At 37.0% G+C, this 21,551-nt stretch overlaps 1 protein-coding gene across 1 annotated transcript in view; it reads left to right on the top strand.

The window, feature by feature from the left end:
* Positions 1–2,611: 2,611 nt before the first annotated feature.
* The window catches only part of CLCA4 (chloride channel accessory 4), a gene marked incomplete at its 3' end in the record, with an annotated part of 133,737 nt that continues 114,797 nt past the window's right edge, over positions 2,612–21,551 (top strand). Inside the window, 9 exon segments of the mRNA XM_081258896.1 lie at positions 2,612–2,936; positions 5,630–5,770; positions 5,911–6,058; positions 9,398–9,506; positions 11,269–11,446; positions 11,796–12,014; positions 14,076–14,303; positions 17,620–17,797; positions 19,064–19,170. Coding sequence (XP_081115022.1) covers positions 2,778–2,936; positions 5,630–5,770; positions 5,911–6,058; positions 9,398–9,506; positions 11,269–11,446; positions 11,796–12,014; positions 14,076–14,303; positions 17,620–17,797; positions 19,064–19,170 — 1,467 coding nt within the window. The 5' untranslated portion in view covers positions 2,612–2,777.

Genomic DNA, 21,551 nt, shown 5'->3' with positions numbered 1-21,551 from the left:
GTTGAACTAGATGGTGTCTCAGGTGTCTTCCAGCACTAAAATTCCATTATGAGGATATTCAAAACCTCAACCCCTAAATTCTGAAATTTGAAGGATCTCCTGTGTATGAAACCGTGTTATTATTCAAAGCATACAGAAGTTCAGAGAAGGGAAATGACAGGAAGGATTGGTCAGGGAAACCTTCACAGGAAGCAGAATTTGAGCTAGATATTGAAGAATTCGAAAAATGAATGTGGTCAGTGATATCATAATAGAAAGTAAAAGTAATTTTTCACAAAATATGAGTAGATCTTATTGATTAGAGGGAAATATTTTATTCTAGGCAGTACTGGAAGATAAAATGGAAACTACTGATATAAATTGACCAGATTGTGATGCATTCTGAATAGCAAGTAAAGGATCGTGCCAACCTGAAGGTAATGATACTCTCTTGAAGAATTAGAGAGGGGGAAGATGGCATTGTACATGAGATAATTTGGTGATGTGCAAGAGGAATTGGAGCTGGAAAATCTGGTGGCTAAGAATTCTGTAAGAAGGCTGCCAAACTGCTTATTATGAGATGAAAAAATTTTCAAAATTGAGGGCTTTATACCATATGGTTAGCACTGTAAAGAGATTAGTTGAACAGGGCATAGTTCCTCTCACAATGAGAGAAAATGAAATCATCTCTGACTGTCCATCCCCACGTGGAGAACCTGTAGCAAGGCAGACTTCCTTTTGTTTATGTAAGACTACATAGCTCTTTATAACCATAAATATCTCTCTTTAACAGGTTTAAATGTACAAGTTTGGGAGCAGGAGCAGGAGAGAGCTAATATACTACTTTGTAGAATAGAGAAAAAGTATTTGGAGTTCCAGGAATTTATAATCCTGAAAGGAATGAGTGAGAAGCGGAGAGTGAGGGAAGAAAGGGGAAAGCTAGTCACTAAGTAGGAAGAAGGGCCAATGAGAACCCCTTAATGGCAGGATGTTCCAAGAACATATAAAAATATGTGATTTTATATTGTTTCCTATTTAATTAATGTTTGGGGCTTTAAAATCACACACACACACACACACACACACACACACATACAAAAACCCAGCCATTTCGTTTTCAGAGGTTGGAACTAATTTGGAAACAGATAGGAGTCAGACAGATAATCAAAATATTGGCTAGATCAGTGGTGAAACTGGACTAAGAAATATGACTTGACCTGAAGCCACAGCTGCGATTTCTAATACTTCTCTCCAAGTCTGAACTCAGAAGGATACTTCCTCCACTATCCCCAAAACACTGTCTGCAAAGCAGATACTTACATAACTAGGTACAGAGGGAACCACAACCTCACATAAAATTGGGCACTAGTAGTGGGGAAAGAGAGACTGGTTTCCAGATATGGCTCTAGAGGGCAGGAAAGGATTCTGACCAATGTGTGTTTAGCACAAGGAACCTAGAACAGAATACACACACTGTGGATAGGGAGAATCCAAAAAAGGAGGAAGAAACAGTATCAAAGGAGGAATTTCAACCTATTTATACCCTAAGTTCTGTGTTAATAGTGGATAACTCATATTAATAGAAATACAATTTTGCCTTCAGGACATTACATAAGGGTAAGTAACTCAGCTTTACAACTCAGAAAGAAGTTCTTTTCATTTTTTTTTAAATGAAGATATTACAAATATCATTCCTTCCAGGAAATCAAAAGTGAAATCACAGACTATATGCCTGCCTCAATAATAACAATCCAAATCCTCTTCTCTTAAGGAAAAAACCTGGCTGTTACTGTCTTACCATGTGACTGACCCATGATTTAAAAGTCCCATGACAGGAGACCTCTGTGTCACCATGGTAATCAGAAGTCTGACTCTCCCTGGGGAATTCATCATTGTTCACCTGAATTCCCAGAGTAAGAATATTGGGTTCAAATACTGACTCTGCCATTTACTAGCTATGTAATCTTGGCGAGTTACTGAAGATGTGTGCCTCAGTTTCCCCAAGTATAAAATGAAGATAATATTCATACTTATGTTACAGAGTTCCAGTGAGGATTAAGTGAGAGAATCTCTGCCCTGGTAAGTACCGAATAAATATTAACTATTAATATGATTCACTCTGCCTCAATAATAACCAACACATATCATTTTTTTATATACTTGATTAAAAACAAATTCTATTCATTCTTTACTGGACAGGATTTTTGAAGATTTATTCTAATAACTTTACCGAATCTGCCTTAATTTATCAGTCTTAAAAATATTTAATTTAGGTTTCAAAGCTGTCTTACCTAATTTGGCATTATTTACATTTAGTAATCTTACATTCTCTTCTATTATTTATACTGTTAGTAAATAATAATTAAATCACTCTGTAAAACCGAATAACAAAATTAGCAGTATTGTTTCTATTAATATCATTATGAAATTTTATTTATTTTCACATTGAACTCTTCAGAAAATACAAAATATATGTCTATACAGAGGAAATTAGCTAGAATTAGAAAGTATGGAAAATATGTCCACAAAGGAATATGTGCAATGTATTTTATTAAAAGATCTGAACTCTTGTATGATTCAGATCATTTTTACAATAATATACAATAAAACGATTGTGTAAACTGAAGCCAAATATTTTCCCACATATGTAACACTGACCTTTAAACAGTTAATGTCCCATAATCAGCCAATGTCGACAGTGTTTAGGAGTATATATATATATATAGAGAGAGAGAGATTAAAGGTGAAAGAAAAGCTTCTTGAACAAGACTGGGGCCGGGAACAACTCAAGAGGAACAATGGGGTCATTCAGAAGTTTTGTCTTCCTCTTTGCCCTGTACCTGCTGCAGGGGTCCAATACTTCCCTTGTTCGGCTGGATAACAATGGCTACGAGGGCATTATCATTGCTATAGACCCTGCTGTGCCAGAAGATGAAACACTAATTGAACAGATAAAGGTAAGAAAGAAATGGGATTTCTATTGTTTGAATTGATGAGAAAAATATATATAGTAGTTAATAATTGCAATGGAAACTTCTAAGCACTCTAAGGAAGTTTAAAAGAAGCATGGTGAAGTAAAAAACAATGCTGCAATGGGCAGTGGAAATTGAAGGTTCTAGACAGCATTCTACCCTGTCTCACCATAAGACCAAAGACAAGGCATGGGGTCTCCCTGATCCTCAGTTTCTTAATCTGTAAATTAGCAACTGGACTTATCTGTTCTTTTTTTTGGATGAAGGTTTACTTTTATTTTAGATAACTATAATGTTTTCTGAATATTTAGCATATTTCCAGGCCTACATGCAACTCATTAATGTCTCTCAAACACAGTTTGCAGGGTGGTCCTCAGCACACAGCTTCACTGCAGTACATCTTTACTGCTTAAATTCAGCCTCAGAAAATTTCTGGAGTACAGGGAATGTTTATAGTCCCCATGCCATTTATTTTGACAAACACAATCTCTTTTCACACTGCAGGAGGGAAAGAAAAAGAATCTTTGTTTTAAGTCCATTGCTATCAAATGTTACAAACCGAAAAGGGGAAATTATCTCCCATCCTTCTGGTGAGAAGCAGCAGCAGGGTGAACTGAACTGGGAAGACAATCGCTTGGACTTGTCTGTTCTTTAAACAGTTATTTATTGAATGCTTGCTTCTGGCATGCCAGGAGAGAGAGCAGTGAAATTTTTTAAAGCTCCCGATCTCCTGCAGTATATATTCTTTTCAGATGATATAGACAATAAAAACATGTCAGCGTAGAGCAGGCCAACGGTAGTAAGTTGTTATGCAGTAAAATAAATCAGCAAAGGGGGATAGGCAGTGTTGGCGGGACTGGGGTAGGGAGAGAATGTGGGTTACTGTTTCATGCAGGGTAGTCAGGGAAGGTCTCACTGTTGATGTGACATCTGGGCAGAGGCCTGGAAGAGCCAGCTGAAAACCTGGGGGAGGGAACAGCAGGTGCAGTGGCTTGGAGGTGACAGCATGTCTGATGTGACCAAGGAAACAACTGTGAATGAGCAGGAAGAAGGGTGGGGAGAGCTGAAGGTGGGCCCAGACCATCAGAAAGATTTGGGCTTTTACTCTGAGTGAAATCAGAATCCGTAGAAGAGGAGAGGCATGTTCTCTTGTGCTTGTTCTGGAGTCACTCTGTCGGCAGTTTGAGGAAACACTGTAGAGGGCTTTACTTTGTCCCTTCAACCTGTATAAGCTCTGTTGCAGCATAGAGGTACAGAGGGACACTGGGTCGGGAGCTGTTGCAAGTGAGAAGTGCTGGTGACTTGGAACAGGGATATTGTGGTAGAGATCATTACTGTGGTGTGATTCTAGACAAATTCTAAGAGTGTCATAGAGAAATTTGTTGATAGGTGTGTGGAGTAGAGGAGGGGTGGAGGGAAAGTAGGAGTCATGAAAAAAACTTCAGGAGTTTTGGCCTGAACACTTGGAAAAATATAATTATCATCAATTGAGAAGTAACCTCCAGCCTATTTTGGGAGCTCTCTAAAGCCCTTTTCCTAACAAGAGCCGGTCATCTGGGTCTCAGCTCTCTGCATTCTGGCTTCTGGCTGATCCCTGCCCTGAGCCTCGTCAGTTTAATGATCTCTTCAATACACTAAGAGCACACTAGACCATCTTCCAGAGAACAGGAAAGAATGTCCTGAAATTCCTGAAGAAGAATAACTTTATTGTGGTCTTATGTTAGGTCAGGAAGAATTGAGAGGAGGATCTACTTTGACATAAACAATACTGTAGACTGTGGTGTTGTCAGCAACATGAAGAGGTTGACATCGTCATCCAGCACCCAGTATTCCTCAGTTATTCAGTGGATTTGATCATGCAGAATAGATTACCAAAGAACATTTTATCCATCTATTTCCTCCAATAGATAATAAGCTCTTTGGAGGAATTATTTCTCCTACTAATCATAACATTTTGGGGTTCAGGATACTAAACAATATAAGGTGATATTATTTTCAGCTTGATAGCAGAGCAAGAAGCTCTGCCTATGATCAAAAAGCTCTGCCTCTCCTATGAATTTTTCCACTACTCCACTCGCTGTGCTCTCAACCCAGCTGCCTCTGCTGGGAGGTGGGAATATAGTGAAAATCTCTTCCATGGGCCATCGCCATAAACTGTTTTCCTCAGCTTGCATCAGGTAAGGCTGTTCCCTACTAGGAATTATAATAGTAATGATGTCAGTGAGTTTTATGACTGCCTATGTGTGCTTTATAACTCATTTCATGTTTGTGGCAAACTTAAAGATAGGTTGTAATAGTATATTAAGGAGACAAGGAGACTGAGATTCAAAGCAGTCATATAAACCAGCCAAGGTTTAAGCCAGAGTATTAAGCTAGTATTGGAACCAAGTCTAGATGCTTCCTTTATCATATTAAACAATTCCTTGTAATGCCAAGCATAAGTATTTGACTTTTGATGTAGGATTATAGAAGACTGAAAGCTGTTAAATGTGCAGAATTAAGCCACAGTTTTGGATTGACAGGTGACAGATTTCAAATTTTGAATCAGAAACCCTACTCACCAGTCAGTTGCTTTTTGTATTAAGGACTAAAAGTGAGAATTGCCTGTGATGAACGCCTGTTCATTTAGTCTACTCTCCCTTGGCCATCCTCACTTCTCTTTTTTCCTATAATAATAGGTCATAGTGACTGCAGCATCTACTTATCTGTTTGAAGCCACAGAAAAAAGGTTTTTTTTCAGAAATGTGTCAATATTAATTCCAGAGAATTGGAAGAACATCACTCAGTACAAGAGGCCAAAGCATGAAAGTTACAAACATGTAAGAGTCAAAAAGTGTCTCTTAAAAATATTTTCTCTGCTGCTTGTCAATTTTGACCTAAATTAATCATTTCAGAGTTTTTCACACAAATGTTATCATTCCCATTCTGATGTTTTAAACACCTTTTTAAACATTTTCAGGTTGATGTTTTAGTCTCACCACCTACCCTCCCAGGTAGAGATGAGCCATATACCAAGCAGTTCACAGCCTGTGAAGAAAAAGGAGAATACATTCACTTCACCCCTGACTTTGTACTTGGAAAAAAACAAAATGAATTTGGACCATCAGGTAGGAATTTTGGTTAAAACAAATATTTTGCCATGATTCCAACATGCAGCTTTATATCCATGTTCAGTGCACAAGCCTTGGAACGAGAGTCCCTAGGGTCAAATCCTGACTCCCCTACAGCTATGGGTGACCTTGGACAAGAGACTCAGCCTCTCTGTGCTTATTTCCTAAAAAATAGTGAATAGAGGAGCTCCTACCTTATAGAAATGTTGGGAATATTAAACTAGATCATCCTTGTCATTGTACTCAGTATGGTCTCTACAGAAATTTGAACATGGGATGGCCATAGTAAATGTTTTGCTTTAGGAACACTTTTTAGATTTTAATTTTTCAGTTCTCCACTGCTGGATATTAATCAATCACATGCCACCTCCATGGAAGGAGATGCGTGGCAAGCTGAAAAGGGCCAAGATGACAGTTCCTGGCCAAGAGAAAATGCTCTTAGGCTGTTAGTTGCTGATACTATTATTCAATCCATTCTTTGAACCAGATGAACTTGTCTATAAGTGATCATTTTTATCTATGAAAATGGCAATTTCCTCTGGTTCAATCTAAGAGTTAAGATCATTGTTTCAAATGAACTAAAACATGATATTTTTCAGATGAAAATGAAGATTATTGTCAAAGGAGAGTCCAACTCATACGTCACTAATCAATGAAAGCCTTCCTGAATCCATACAGCCCAGGACCACTTCTTCCTCTTCCACTGCCCCTTCAGCGAACATTCATTAAGTCTCTTATCTCTGTCAAACAATCAGCTAGTCATGGTCCTCAACATTGCCTGGACCCAATCCTAAAAGCTCCATCATCCAATCCCATCCCAATCTTATCTCTCCCCCATACTTTGGTCTGACCATGCTTGTTGTACTTGGCACCTCTAACCCTTTGTGCCCTTCTAGATATACTTTCTTTTCTACCTGACATATCCAGCAAAGTCCGTCATGTCAGCTACAAGTATAAATAGCACAACTCCCTCACCATTCTTATCCTTATGTTTTATTCAACTTGCCAATTCTCTGTACTGAATTTCCAGTCATTTCTTTTGACTCTTGTTAATATGTTTCCAAGATTGTGAAAGAAAATTATAAACCAAATTGGTATCTTTAAAAAAAAACACGTTTTCCAAGCTCAGTGAAGTCCTCAAATCTACTCAACAATGATTGGACTTGCCTTCTCTCCTCTTCCTTTCTCATTCCTGATAGCAGCTGTTCTAAACTTCTACCACTTTTCTTAAGATCACTAGTCAGTGTTTTCCACCTCATAAGTTAACGGGTGCCTTGGTTGAGAAAATAGAGGTCCCTCCCTTCTTCCTCTCTACTTCAAAACTCATGTCCACCTTCATTTCCCTCCACTTCCACCTGTCTTAGAAGAGGAAGATTTTCTTCAGTTTCTAAAGCCAATGCCCCTACTGGAGTTCTTATTCTTTTCCCATACCCCTCACCTCAGCCCTTATCCCATAACTGACAGTTTCCCCCCTTCCTTCTTAGACAAGTGTCTCTGCCATAATGTGATACATGTGTTTGTGGGAAAACTCACATTCTGCAAAACAATGCCTTAAAAGCAACAAGGCTTTGGGGGGAAATAAGATTAAGAAGAAACTCCTCAAAATCTATGGAATTTGTAATAAAAATGATAACAAAAACAATAGGTCCCTGGAAAGATCTTTTGGACCATCCAAACAGCAGTTCAGTGTGGCTGCAAGCTGCATCCACAGCAGATATTAAAAGTACACACACACACACACACACATACACACACTCACACAGAAATGCTGTTGGAAGTGAGAACAGGGCTAGTAGGAACTGAGACAATGATTGAGATAGGAATGGAATTCTAAATCAGAGGTGTTGCTTTTTAAATAAAAATTATATATAATTAAGATGTACAACATGATGATTTGCTATACATGTACATAGTGAAATGATTACTACAGTTGAGCTAATTAACACATCATCTCCTCATATAGTTACCTTTTTGTATGTGTGGTCAGAGCACCTGAATTCTCTTTTTTCAGCAAACTGAGGAGGGCATGGGAGCCAGGCAACCAGTCATGAGCTGAAAAGAAAGCCAGTCTGAGAGTGGACTCTTCTAAAAAAAAGGAACAGCAGGTGCAGGCAGATTTAAATTTTCTTAAAATTCACCAAATTCCTATCACTGTAGCTGATAGGAGAGCTTTTTCTTCCCACACTGAAGGATGTATATAATTCATGTTCACTCACCTGACCCCATTTGCCTAGGAACCTAAAAATAGTGTTTTTAAACTTTAATGTGCAGAGGAATAATTTAGAGATCTTGTTAATAAGCAGATTCTGAGTCAATAGGTCTAGAGTAGACGCAAGATTCTGCGTTTCTTGTCAGCTCCCATGTGATGCTGACACTGCTAGTGCAAGGAACACATTTTGAGTAGCAAGGACTTAAAGAAGAGACATGACTTCTTCATAATACTGACACTGTCCTCCAGTTTTCAGATCTCATGAGGTAATCTGAGTTGGAGAAACACACATTGTAGTGGACCAGACTATATTTCCAACTTCTACTTCTCCATACCTGTTTCCGCTGAAGTTTTTCCTAACATTGCTAAAACAAAAAATGTACTTATTTTTTCATCCTGCATTTCAAGAATGAAATTCTTTATTCTTCTATTCACCCTGAAATTCTTAGGGAAGAAAAATTTTAATTCCGACCCCCTCTCTCTAACCTTATCCTAGTCAAGGATTATATCTTACTCATATGTATATTTCCTAGAATCCAGTATAGTGCTGAATATATATAATTAAAAATAATTGTTTTCATTTCATTAATGCTTATATGTGCTAAGTACTATAAATTAATCACCTCATTTAGACACCCGCCCAAATTATATTTTGTCTATAGCAGTGTTTTTCAATCTTTTTCTTTCATTATCAATCCCCTATGGAACATATATAGACATTTTAAAACTAATTGTACCTTCATGAAATTTTAATACCACAGATGTGTTATACATATGTTTATGTTGTTGGTAGGAGTGAGTTTTGTAGAGCCAAAAACCACTGTAATATCTAAGACTTTTTGCCCCCCAAGAACCAAAACTCAAAGTTCAATCTGTTCTGCCCATGGCATACACATAATAAATGTTTCGTTGACTTAACAAATGTGGAGTAAAAAATAATATGCTAAAAACTATATAATTAATAAAATGAAATGTAATTCAGTATGCTTTTTTATAAACAAAAAAATAAATGTTAGCAGTTATTTAAAGCCTAAACATTCTGGATATTTAAAATTTTTCTTAAAATATGTAAGGGATGGATTATGTCACTTGAAATATTATCATGTATTTGAAATATTTTCCAACAGGTAGACTGTTTGTCCATGAGTGGGCCCATCTCCGCTGGGGAGTGTTTGATGAGTACAATGATGATGAGCCTTTCTACAGTGCTAAGTCAAAGAAAATTGAAGCAACAAGGCATGACTATTTAAACTGTCTTAAATTACTGCAGGCAGTAACTTCTCATTTTCCTTAGACTGATTTCTTTCAAAAGCCTTTCTTTCATTTTTGTCCCAGTGCAGGTAACAGATGCTATATCACAAACAGTGCTTTTTGGTTTTTTAAGAAAATGTATCTCAAAGAAGCTGGTTGTCCATTTATTTATTTATTCATTTAAAAAACTTATTTATTTATTTGGTTGTGCTGGGTCTTAGTTGCGGCAGGCGGGTTCCTTAGTTTCATCTTGCTGGCTCCTTATTTGTGGCATGCAAACTCTTAGCTGCAGCATGCATGTGGGATCTAGTTACCTGACAAGGGTTGGAACCCAGGGCCCCTGCATTAGGAGCACTGAGTGTTAACCATTGTGCCACCAGGGAAGCCTGAAGCTGGTTGTTCATTTAAAATACACATAACTTCAAGAGCATTTGGTAGTCAAGTTGACATATTTTTATACCTCTCTACCATAGCTGCCAGAACTCATTTTTGCTGAAGTTAGTGCTCTCTGTAAAGGGTTGTACTATGTGCTAGGAGGTCAAAATTATTTATCCTACAAAAGAATGAAAAAAATAAGTAGTGGTAAATGCGGCTGAGTAGGAAATCAACCAGCTTCAGAGAGCCAAACAGAAATTTCCTGGGATTTATAACGTTCATGTTAAAATACAAATCTAACATCACAGTTAATAATAGACAATCCTCTTGATTCTGAGATCAAGAGAGCAGAATGGGTGAGGTAATCAATGTAAAATTGGGCATCAGCAGCTTAATCAATCTTAGATGCCCTGCTGGGGGTGGGAACTTGTCAAAAATGTACAAATTTCAATGAAGGTCCTTCCTCAGCACCATAGCACCAAGTTTTAGGATGAGTATTTTAAAGACTATTATGTGATTACATTTGTTTATATCATATTCCCCTAAATGTCTAAGTCTATGCATAATATTCATCATGGTTGTTAACATAGATAACACCATTATGTTTGCTGAGTTTTGGGGCAATAGAGGCACAGACATATTTAGAAGACTCCTCAAATTACTAAATAAAATCTAGTCTTTGCTTCTTTAATTTGAACTGGAATATACTGAAAAGATAAGCTACATTCACATTCCAGCATATTTGTTACAATCACTACCACTTATGGCAAATTCCATGCAATAAAACATATGTCTAAAATCCCTCTACTATTCTTTACTGTCCTTGGCAGTATCCCAGTCTTTCCTTCTAGTCACATTTCACTTTGGATAAAAATATTCCTTGAATAATCAAAATACTTGTAGCTATGCAACATTTCATTCTCTTCAAGATAATTTCTTTGAATAAGAAATATACAAACAGTCTTAGGCTAAAGTGGTACCAAGAGTAAATGATTTCATAAGATACCTTTTCCAGATGCCTGCAGTTCATTTACCATCATAAGGCTACGAGGAGAGATGTTTGGAAAAGGGGAGCCTACAGCCACTAGTATAAGCAGGACAGCAGGAGATTTAATTCCAGAAGAGAACTCACCCTTTGCATAGACTGGAGATCCTACTTAAGTTTCCCTCAAAAATTTCTTGAAAAACAGATAAGTGCTCTGGTAGGAACCCTGAAACTTTGTTGTCAAAATAGGACGTATGTGGTATTCAAATAAGAATAAAAACCTTGATAAAGATCATTATTGAAAACCTTGATAAGAAGACCACTTAAGGTTTTATAAAAAATTTAATGATTAGGTTGCCTCAGAGACTAACTGTCACACAATTTCAGGTGTTCCACAGGCATTACTGGTATAAACAGAGTGTATAAGTGTCAAGGAAACAGCTGTGTAACTAATAGATGCAAAATTGATTCCAAGACAAAACTGTATCAAAAAGATTGTCAGTTCTTCCCTGATAAATATCAAACTGAAAAGACATCCATAATGTTTATGCAAGGTATTGATTCTGTAAGTATACCAATCATTACTTCAGACTGTATATTTATAATCAGAGGACTTGTTACCATGTTTATAAAATATCTGTTCAGGGATTAGATGTATTATTATAGAGTTCTTTGAACATTGGCTGGCACATAGTAAGTACTCATCTAGTGTCACCTATTATTATTATTATTATTGAAAGTCTGCCTTACTATTATATGTTTCCTCCTTGAATCATATTTCATTCAATAAACAACATTTTTAGAGAAGAGGTTTTTAATACTTTTGAGATTTGTAGTTGAGTTTTTAAATGCATCATATAAAAAATATAAATGCATCATATATAAAATTTCTTTTCATTTTGTTAACCTTTTAGGTCACTGAATTCTGTAATGAAAAAAACCATAACCATGAAGCTCCAAGCCTACAAAACAAAAAGTGCAATTTCAGAAGCACATGGGAGGTAATCAGCAATTCTGAGGATTTTAGAAACACAGAGGTTATGGTGGCACCACCCCCTCCGCCTGTCGTCTCATTGCTAAAGATCAGTGAAAGAACTGTGTGCTTAGTCCTTGATAAGTCTGGAAGCATGGCGGTAAGTTCATGAACCCATTTTTCCTGGTTGTAGGGACAGGGCAGTGACTGAACGCTTAAGAACACTCTGATTGCTACCTGCACCTGGATTCTTCTAAACTGCACTGTTGGCATAAGTACCATCACTTCCTGTGATCTTGACCTCAAGAGGGGCAATGAACATTATAATGAAAGAAGGATGGCAATAGAGGTAGAAGGACCTAATCCAAGAATATCTGTTTTTTTTTCCAGAAAATGGAGAGTTTATGGAGGAGGACTTTTAGGTCCTTTAGTAAAGCTTTTGTTAGAAGATCAGAACTAGTGACTGAAATATGTAAAAGTTTCCTAACCTTGCTCCCTCTATCTATTGTAAATACTTGACAGGCATGAGGAGAGAGTGGAAAGATCAACCAGGAGAATTCTTAACATGGCTTTATCTTATTTGTATCACCTATATGAATGACCCCCTTATGCTCAAAGACACAGACAAAAAGCATCACCATAAAGAAGATAGGACCAGATTCAGTCATTCATTCCTTCTACCCTCATTAAGTGAATTGCACTAGGCATTGTACTAGGCTTTAGGATTAGAGATCCATATCCTTGAACAGTTCATGGTTGAAGAGACAAAATTCTCTCTCTTCTGCATCATGAGTTAACTCATACTTACCTTATCCTTCAAAATATGATGTAGGTACCCACTTTGTCCAGGACATGGGCTGGTCTTCCAGGCTGGGCTAAGGGCCCTTCAGCAGATCTTCCACAATGACCTGTACAAACCTCTTTTACTATATATTATATTGAAATTACACATTTCTCTCCTACTATACTGTGAACTCCTCTAGGACTTGAAACCATGTTCTCTAGGAACCAGCTCCCCTAGGACTTGAAGCAGTCTTATTCATCTTTGTATCCCTTTTGTCTAGAATAGGGTTTATCACATGTAGGCACTCAATAAATAATTGTTGAAATGAATGGACTACAAATGAGCAGATGTAATGTGATAAGGTACCCAGCAGGATGGCACATTTGAGGCAGAACAGAGCATGCTGAAGATCAGGAATAATGTATTCAACAAATGGGGGTTGGGTGGTAGTGGAAAGGGCAGAGGATGATACAGCTGGGTGAAATAATCCACAATAGCACAGGGTTTCCAAAAGAGCATCAGAGTGGTAGATACCAGCACACAGAACTGTTCTAGGAAGTATCGCTGGGGAGAGATGAGGTTCTTAATTGGAAGAAGATGAGCAGCCTCCCCTAGACAGGGTGCAGGCAGAGCCACGTTTAAAGGTAAAGCAAAGTGGTAGAGAAAACCTGCTAAGATGGGGATGTAGAAAAAGTTCTTCACCATGATTTGGTTCCGGGGAGTTCAGAGGGAAATTTGGGCATGTGTTAGGAAGAAGTACCACAGGTCAATTGGTATTGAGGGACTGAAAAAAGACAAATGCATGGAAAGGTATATATCCTGGGTATTCACCTAGGAAATAAGGATATGAGTCCTAATGGGTTACCAAAGAACCAATTCCAGTTAATCTCTAGTGGAAATGTGGTGAGGAGAGGTTAGGAGCAGAAGAGGAAATGGGTGGGGAAGGAACGGGGTCTCTCAGAATTTAGAATAAATTTCATCTTTTGGGTAGTCTGGTGGCAGTGGATGGAGAGATTTCAGTTTCTAGCTGGAGTTCATGATAGTCTGGTTTGAAACTGTGGGACCTGGGGAGTAGTTTCATCTTGAGACAACTGGAACAGAGGATCCCAGGAGTAATTAAGCAGTCTCTAAGATGTCATCACCCCCCCCAGTTCCAGCCCAGCACCCACCCTACTCTACACCTCTAATTTAGGTTCTTAGAAGCCAAGAATCAGCTCTGGTTAAAAGCCTGGGTTCCTTACTATATTATACATATGTATTACATAATAAAACTGTATTTTTAAATTTTATCAACTGAAAAAATTGTTTTCTTTAATAACATCAACTACTATTGACATAAAATCTTTAAAAACAAATTCTATTCACTCATTTTATGTGATCTGCTATTATTTTCCAGTCAAAAATTATTTGGTTGTTTTTCCTAACCTTTTTTTTCAGGATTTTAATCGCCTAGATCGAATGAATCAAGCAGCAAAACATTTCCTGCTGCAGACTGTTGAAAATGGATCCTGGGTGGGGATGGTGCACTTTGATAGTAGTGCCTACATCAAAAGTAATCTAATCCAAATAATAAGCAGCAATGAAAGAAGAAAGCTCTTGGAGAGTTTACCTGCAGTTGCTAGTGGAGGAACTTCCATCTGCAGTGGAATTAAATCAGGATTTCAGGTGAAAATTGTACTTCAAATATAGTTTGTTTATTATTAGGACATTTTTATGTTAAGTGCTGCTTCACATACTTGCTCCCTAATTTTAACATAACCAATTCTAAGAAGCAGAGAACTAATCACATAGAAAAAAATCACTTGTCCATATTTTAATGGATCAGTAAATCAATGAGTAAAGTAATGGGTAAATAAATGACTATTAAAATTCCACTGGAGTATAAGCCCAATGAGGTCAGAGACTTTGTCTTATTACCATGCAGTAGTCAATGCTCAATTAATGTTAATTAAATAAATAAGAGTTCTTGAGCAGCAAGAGTCATCAAATTTTAAGGCAAAGAAGCAAGTCAGATGGTATGATTCCACTTCAGGCCAATCTTCATTTTAGTTTCTGTGACATTCAGTTAGGGAAACTAACGTTTATCTGTCAAAGTTCCAGATGCAGCAGGAACTGTTAGTCATACTTAGGGTAAGGAATACTGGTCAGAACATGAGTTTTGACATCAGAGTACTGGCTCTGCTACTTACAAGCCATGTGATCTAGGCAAAGTTTTCTGTCTCTTTGGATTCTCAATGCCTTATCTATAAAATATAGGAAAATAAGAATGCTTATCTCATAGGATTATTATGAGCAAAATGATACATGTTCATACTTAGAACAATATTTATTATATTACATAGTGAACATATAATTCACAATAATTATTATTATGAATCTTATTTTATACAAATGGTCATCTTGAACTCACAATTAATATCATTTGTGTCATTTTCCTGCTTAGAAATCCTGTCCCCTCACAGTCTATAAAATTAAGTCTGAATTTCTCAGTCTGATGTTATTTAAAAGCTTCTCAGCCTCTGATAAACCTGCCCTCACCTCTCTTGCCAGTTTTTTCTCAGTTCTCCCTTCCCAATGCTCTATGCTCCAACCAACTTACTGTACGCATTGTTCTCCAAGCCCACTATGTACTAACAGCCTCCATATATTTGCCCATGTAATTCCTCTGCCTAAAATGCTTCTTTTCCATCTTTGCATGTTAAAATTGTACCAATTCTTCAAAATCCTTGCTCCTTTATGTAGCTTTTCCTGCTACTCCCAACTCTATTGAATATCCCTCTTTTATAAATAGAATAACATTTTAGCATAGCTTTCTAACATGAAGTCTGGATTCAAACTCCAATGATCACTTATCAGCTTTCTGGCCCTAAGCCTGACTCTTCACCTCACTAGCCTTCAATTACCTCATCAATAGGGTAATGAAAGCTAGCACGTAGGGTTGTTCATGTTTAATTTATTCAACACATTGTAGGGAGCAGGGAGTAAACATAACATATTTTAATTAATTCAGCACATATTTATTTATGCAAGAAGCAAATCTTGCATGTTAATTCAGTGGGGAACAGATAATATATAGATAAATCAATCAATTAATTTTTTTAAAACAATAATTGAAGGTTGTGGAGATAGTGTTGTGAAGGGACCAAACAAAGGTAACGTGATTAAGTAACAGGGAAAAGAGGGGCACAGCCTACTTTAGGTAGAGAGGCCACTGAGGCGCTTTCTGAAGGGTGATGTTTAAGCTAAAATTTGGAGGATGAGAAGGAGCCAGTGGTTCAGGCGGAAAGAAAAGGGCAAAGTCCCTTGGGAAAGAGGTGAAAAAAACTAAATTATTCTAAGAAATGATAGAAGCTATTGGCACTGGAATTTGGCAAATGAAGGGGTATGAAGTATGATTGCCAGGTAGACAATGGTTAGATCCTTCAAACACTCAAAAAATATAAGAGGTTTGTATTTTAAACACAACACAAGGCTTTCAAGTATCAGAGACTGATAATTAATTCATGTTTTAGGAAGATGACTCTGGTTGCCCGATTTAAAATAAAATGTAGGGAGTAAGAGTGGTAGCAGGGTAGTAATCTAGGGACAGTTGGGAGTTTTGAGTTGGATTAAATTACACAATGTGTAAAACACATTTAACACTTAGCAAATTTCAGTAAATGGTAGCACTATAATATTGTTTCTCTTTACTGAATATATTAGTTGTGTATTTGTCACTCTTCTCTATATTTCCTCAGCCTATCACCCAAATCTCAGTAAATATCTTTAAATTTAATTCTTTCCATGAATGCAAAAACCATGTAGTTCCTGCTGAATCCCCAGGAACCAGTACAGTGAATAACACATTGCAAGTGTTCAGTGAATAAGCTAATACAAGAAAGGGAGATGTGAAGGACAGAGAACTATGCTTAATGTCTGAATCTTCATTTGATCTCGAATGTGTAGGGGGAATGTGGTGGGGATGCTGTATAAATGCTATAATGTATCAACGCATTTCCTATATTTTAGTTTGGTTCCTACACATCACACCATATTTCACATATATTATAAAATGTATATAATAGTCATTCTTTGCCTCAAAACATGCAAAATTTGAAATGAGACTGGTCACTTTGTCCCCTGCATTATTAAGAATTTCTACATTCTAAGCCCTCCTTTGTAAATCTACACACACCTCCACTGCAAGTTCATGAAAGCCACTGATAACCTGTCATTTTTTCCCTCTTGGACTGGACTCAGTTTCTCAAAATGGTGTGTCAAGAAGCCATTACCAATAAGGCTGTCAAAGATGAAATACAGTTGCTATCCTGGGATAAATTCTCTTTATCCTTTCTTACAGGTGTCTAGATTCAAAACTCTCAGTTGGTCCGAGCCACAAATAGAACACAATCTCAATAAGTCATGTATTCTCTTACACCACCAATATGCTTAGTTTTGTGCTTGTGACTATGAGAGGTAAAATCAAAATTATATAACAAGATCTCTAACCTTGACCTGCTTAGAACTTTCCATATCTTTTCTTTATAAGTGTACTGAGGGTTCCCTAATTTGGAGTCATTAACCTTTTAAAAAATGTTGAGGTAAACTCAATGCATCTAGCTGCATATACAACAGACTTTATACACCGAAGGCCTGTCAGAGGACACGCTGGTCAAATAAAACAGAAAAATATTTAATGTCACATTCTGCCATTATATTTTTGGTGTCTAGTTGACCTGAGTTCCCCAGACTGAAATGTCACAGTCATTTAACTCAAGTAGGATTTTCCACACCCCTGCTCCCACACAAACTTCATCTGAGCAAACATTCCCTACAGCAGGTGGACAGAAAATAAAAAGTCATGTTTAAGTTCCCCTAACAGTTGTTGACTGCAGATCCTATGATTTTAAAAAAGAAGCTATCTCCTCTTTTCTGCACACTTTATTTTCTATGTCCATTTGATCTAGAAACACCTGTAATAATGCTCTGATTATATTTGTAGGTAATTAGAAATGCTTACCCCCAACTAGATGGATCTGAAATAGTGCTGCTGACTGATGGGGAGGATAGCTCTGCAAACACTTGTATTGATGAAGTGAAACAAAGTGGGGCCATAATTCATTTTATTGCTCTGGGACTAAATGCCGATCGAGCAGTCATAGAGATGAGCAATGTAACAGGTAAAATATGACATACATTCTAGTCCTTTGATAACAATGCATAAAGGTAGAGGCTGACAATTCGCCAACTTCTCTTAAGCTCCTACTATGCAGGTGCTGTGCTAGGAGCCTGGGACCAGAGTTAAACCAGACCTGATCTCAAGGTGCTCACAGTCATGCTGGCTGGAGAGACAAATAAAACTAGTAATCAGATAGAATAATCAGATAACATTCTTCCATAACAGGAGACATACATAGGAGTCAAGCACTATGTGAGCAGAGGGAGCCATTGATTCTCCCAGGGTTGAACAGAGTCAGGGAAAGAAGGCATGAGAGACAAGGTGACATTGGAGCTGGACATTTATCAAGTTGTTTGCTTTCTCTGGAAGAAAAAGTGATGAGAGGGAAAAAAATCATGTTGGGATGACAATGCAAGCCACATTGAGGGACAGTGGGAAATACATGAGAGCAGAGTCTAGACTGGAGGTTAAGGAATGGCTCAGGCTGTATAAATATAATAACAAGGTTTCTGATTAAATATACAATAGCTATTATCTTAGATACAGAGACATGTAATGAAAATGGACTACATGTTTTCAGTGTCTTCTTAAACATAGTAGAGAACACAATTTATAACATTATGAATATCAATTATTGCATTGAATTGACCTCTAATGTTACCAAACATATACTTGCTCTTTAATGCTTAATTGTACAAACTCCCATCATTTCAAAGGACTTTTAAGGCCATTGTAAAATATTTCTGTCCCAAGTATTCCCCCCAAAGTAGTGCCTTTTTTGGACTTATCTCTATTGTTTACCTTTTTTTAATCTCCTCATTGCCAACTATTGTCAGAATATCTCAATATGAAAGCTCTTTAACTTTTCTAATTTTCTGATTCTGATCCACTCTGGCTGGAAAACTTGAAAGCTTACATTGTTAGAACTGTATCTTAAATGATAATTAAAGTGAATAATTCTCCTAAAAGGTTATGTGAACTCTGAGCTTTAGTACATGAAATTGTAACATTTTTCATATTCTTTGATTATTTCATGCATTCAAGCCAGGAAGATTTCTATAAGTGGGGTTTAAAGGTAGCTTACCTCCCAGTTATGACATTTTTAAGTTAATATTTCAGAGTTAAGCATTACACCTATCTGATTTTGGTCTATTTTAACAATACAAACTGAAACTATGACTTTGTTTACCCGATATCTAATTAATCACTAAAATGTGAAAATATTTATTTTCTGGAAAGCAACTGAGTTAATGTATTTACACCTTAGGAGGAAAACATTTTTATGCTTCAGATGAAGCCCAGAACAATGGCCTCATTGATGCTTTCGCGGCCCTTGCATCAGGAAACACCGATGCCTCCCAGCAGTCTCTTCAGGTCAGAGTTCCCAGTCCTTGGGTTTTTATGTCTGCATTTAGCCATAACCAAGAAAAATAATTTGGTTGTTATAAGTTTTGAGTTCTATATCTTTCTCAAATAAAATTTTAATTAAAAAAATCAATCTGAAATAGAAATTATCCTTTAGATATGACCAAATTAAGTATTGAAGTATTGAAATAGCTGGTGTATTTTTTTCCTTTTCCCACGGGGTTTGGTTAAGGCATTACATCAAAACCTAATGCTGTTAAATTTTCCACCAAAAATAGACTTTGTCTAATAGTATAACATCCATTTTTCTATGAATGCATTAAAAAAACCTCATGCTTCCAAGATTTATCCAACCTTCACTGCTATGAAATATATTTAATTTAGATAAATGAACTCTAGAATGTGGTTTGGAAATGGAAGGATTATATCTTGGAAATAAATTTATCAGGAGAAAGAGAGTGAATAATCAGAGCATATCTACAAGTCTAGGGCTTCTCTTACCTCTTAAAGCACTTTTTTCACTGTCTTTTTATGTTATTCACCTCTCTTCTCTTTGTTTGCCTCAACTCCGTTTCTCTTCTGTGTTTCAATAACACCACAATTTTCTGTTACTTACATTTAAAAACTTGGAGTAAACTGATTCTTCTTTGTTCATGCCCCATGAAAAATGTTAACAGAGCCTGTTTCCTTCAAAATATAATTTACAAAATTCTGTTTCTCTCCACATCCATTCCCACTAAGTCTACATCATGTCACTTTATGCCAAGTCATCCATCTACCATCTTCCAATTCAGCTCATTGCCTACTTTAAAACTTGACATATTCATCTAAATCTATTTTCCTCTACTCTCCAACAATGAGGAGGACAGAAGTATAGGATGTAAGGTTAGGATAATATTGCAGTTTGGTTTGGAGATCTGGTTTGCAGTTCAGCCTGAACCCAAATTAAAAACAGGTCTGATGTCTAGCTTGGCAGTGTACAAAGAATAAACTGAAGGAGAATAAAGCTCATTTCTGAGGGTTTCAGTCTTGTTGACAGAGAATGATGACACAATTGTCTAAAATTGACAAATAAGGTGAGAGAACTAATTTTGAGGATATCATTTTATGCTTGTTCTGTGTGGATGATGGTATATCAGAGTGGAATATACCAAAAGAACTTTAAAATATAAGAGCAGAAATTGGGAAATCAGCTGCAAATGAGACATTTGCGTGCAGGAGGTGCTCAAAGTTTTGGGGATGGACTTTTTATACAGTATAAAAGGGGGAGGAGTAAAGTTTTGTTCCCCTCACTTGAAATGCCTATAGGTTCTTAAATAGAGAAATAACAAAAAAGAAAACAAATTTTTGAGAGGTTAATCTGGATTGACATACATGATGGGTAAATCTTGGGAGAAAATAGTGGCAAGGTAGAGGTATGCTATCTGAGTGGATGGAAACTTGGATTTGGACGGTGGAGCTGGAATACAGAGAAAAGGTTGCATCACTCTCTTTAGTTATTTTGCTATAATACTACTATGTAGGCAAGGCCTTATAACTTTCCTAGACTTTCCTGATGGGGAGGCTTAAAAAGTTATTTACATTCAAATTTAACTCAATAATATTTTGTCCACTCAAAGACATGTCCATTTAACATAGGACTAAGATATTTGTCATGGCCATCGTGTTTCAATGGTAGAATTCATATCCTTCTATCGGCGTTGGTGTGAAGGTATCTGTGGTTTAGGACTGTGATGGAGTAGAAGTGAGCTTTCCCATCATTCCTGAAATGACACATCTGAAGGAAGTACCTTCTTAGTCAGTGGATAAAGTTGGCTCTCCTTGACTGAGAGTTGTCCACAAAGACTTGAAAAACTTTCCTTTAAGCCCCTCTTAGAGAAAGGTCCTATCTTTCACTTCTTCTCTCCTCAGGATTTCATCCTTCATAGACATCAGTTTGCCCTCTTTCCACTCTTGTTGGGCATGATTACTGTCCAATGTTAATACTTTATAGTGGGTGAAAAATTATTTTAAGATTTCACATCAGAAAAATATCCCTGTTTGTCTCATTATTTGCTAGTTCTGATTTTCTCTCTTGAACTCCACCACTTATTGTGTCTCCTCTACTCAAACACTCTAGCCACCAGCATTATTTTATTTTAGGTTATCAAGAAAATGGTAAACTGAGGGCAACACACACACACACACACACACACACACACACAGCTAATCTTCTCAGAGGTAGGTGTACCCTTTAATGCTAAATCCTAGGGTGGGTGTTTGCCAAGACAACTGGGAAAATAATAACAGGGCCATATCTCCAGCTGTAAGCCCCATTCTCCTGCTCTAATGCTTTTATTATACCCTGTGCTGTCCTCAGTCCCTATATTTCCACACTTTCTGACTGACAA

This window comes from Mesoplodon bidens (genome assembly GCF_964165515.1).
Source record: "Mesoplodon bidens genome assembly, chromosome: 2".
Classification (NCBI taxonomy): Eukaryota; Metazoa; Chordata; class Mammalia; order Artiodactyla; family Ziphiidae; genus Mesoplodon; species Mesoplodon bidens.
This window is presented reverse-complemented; position numbering and strand designations above follow the sequence as displayed.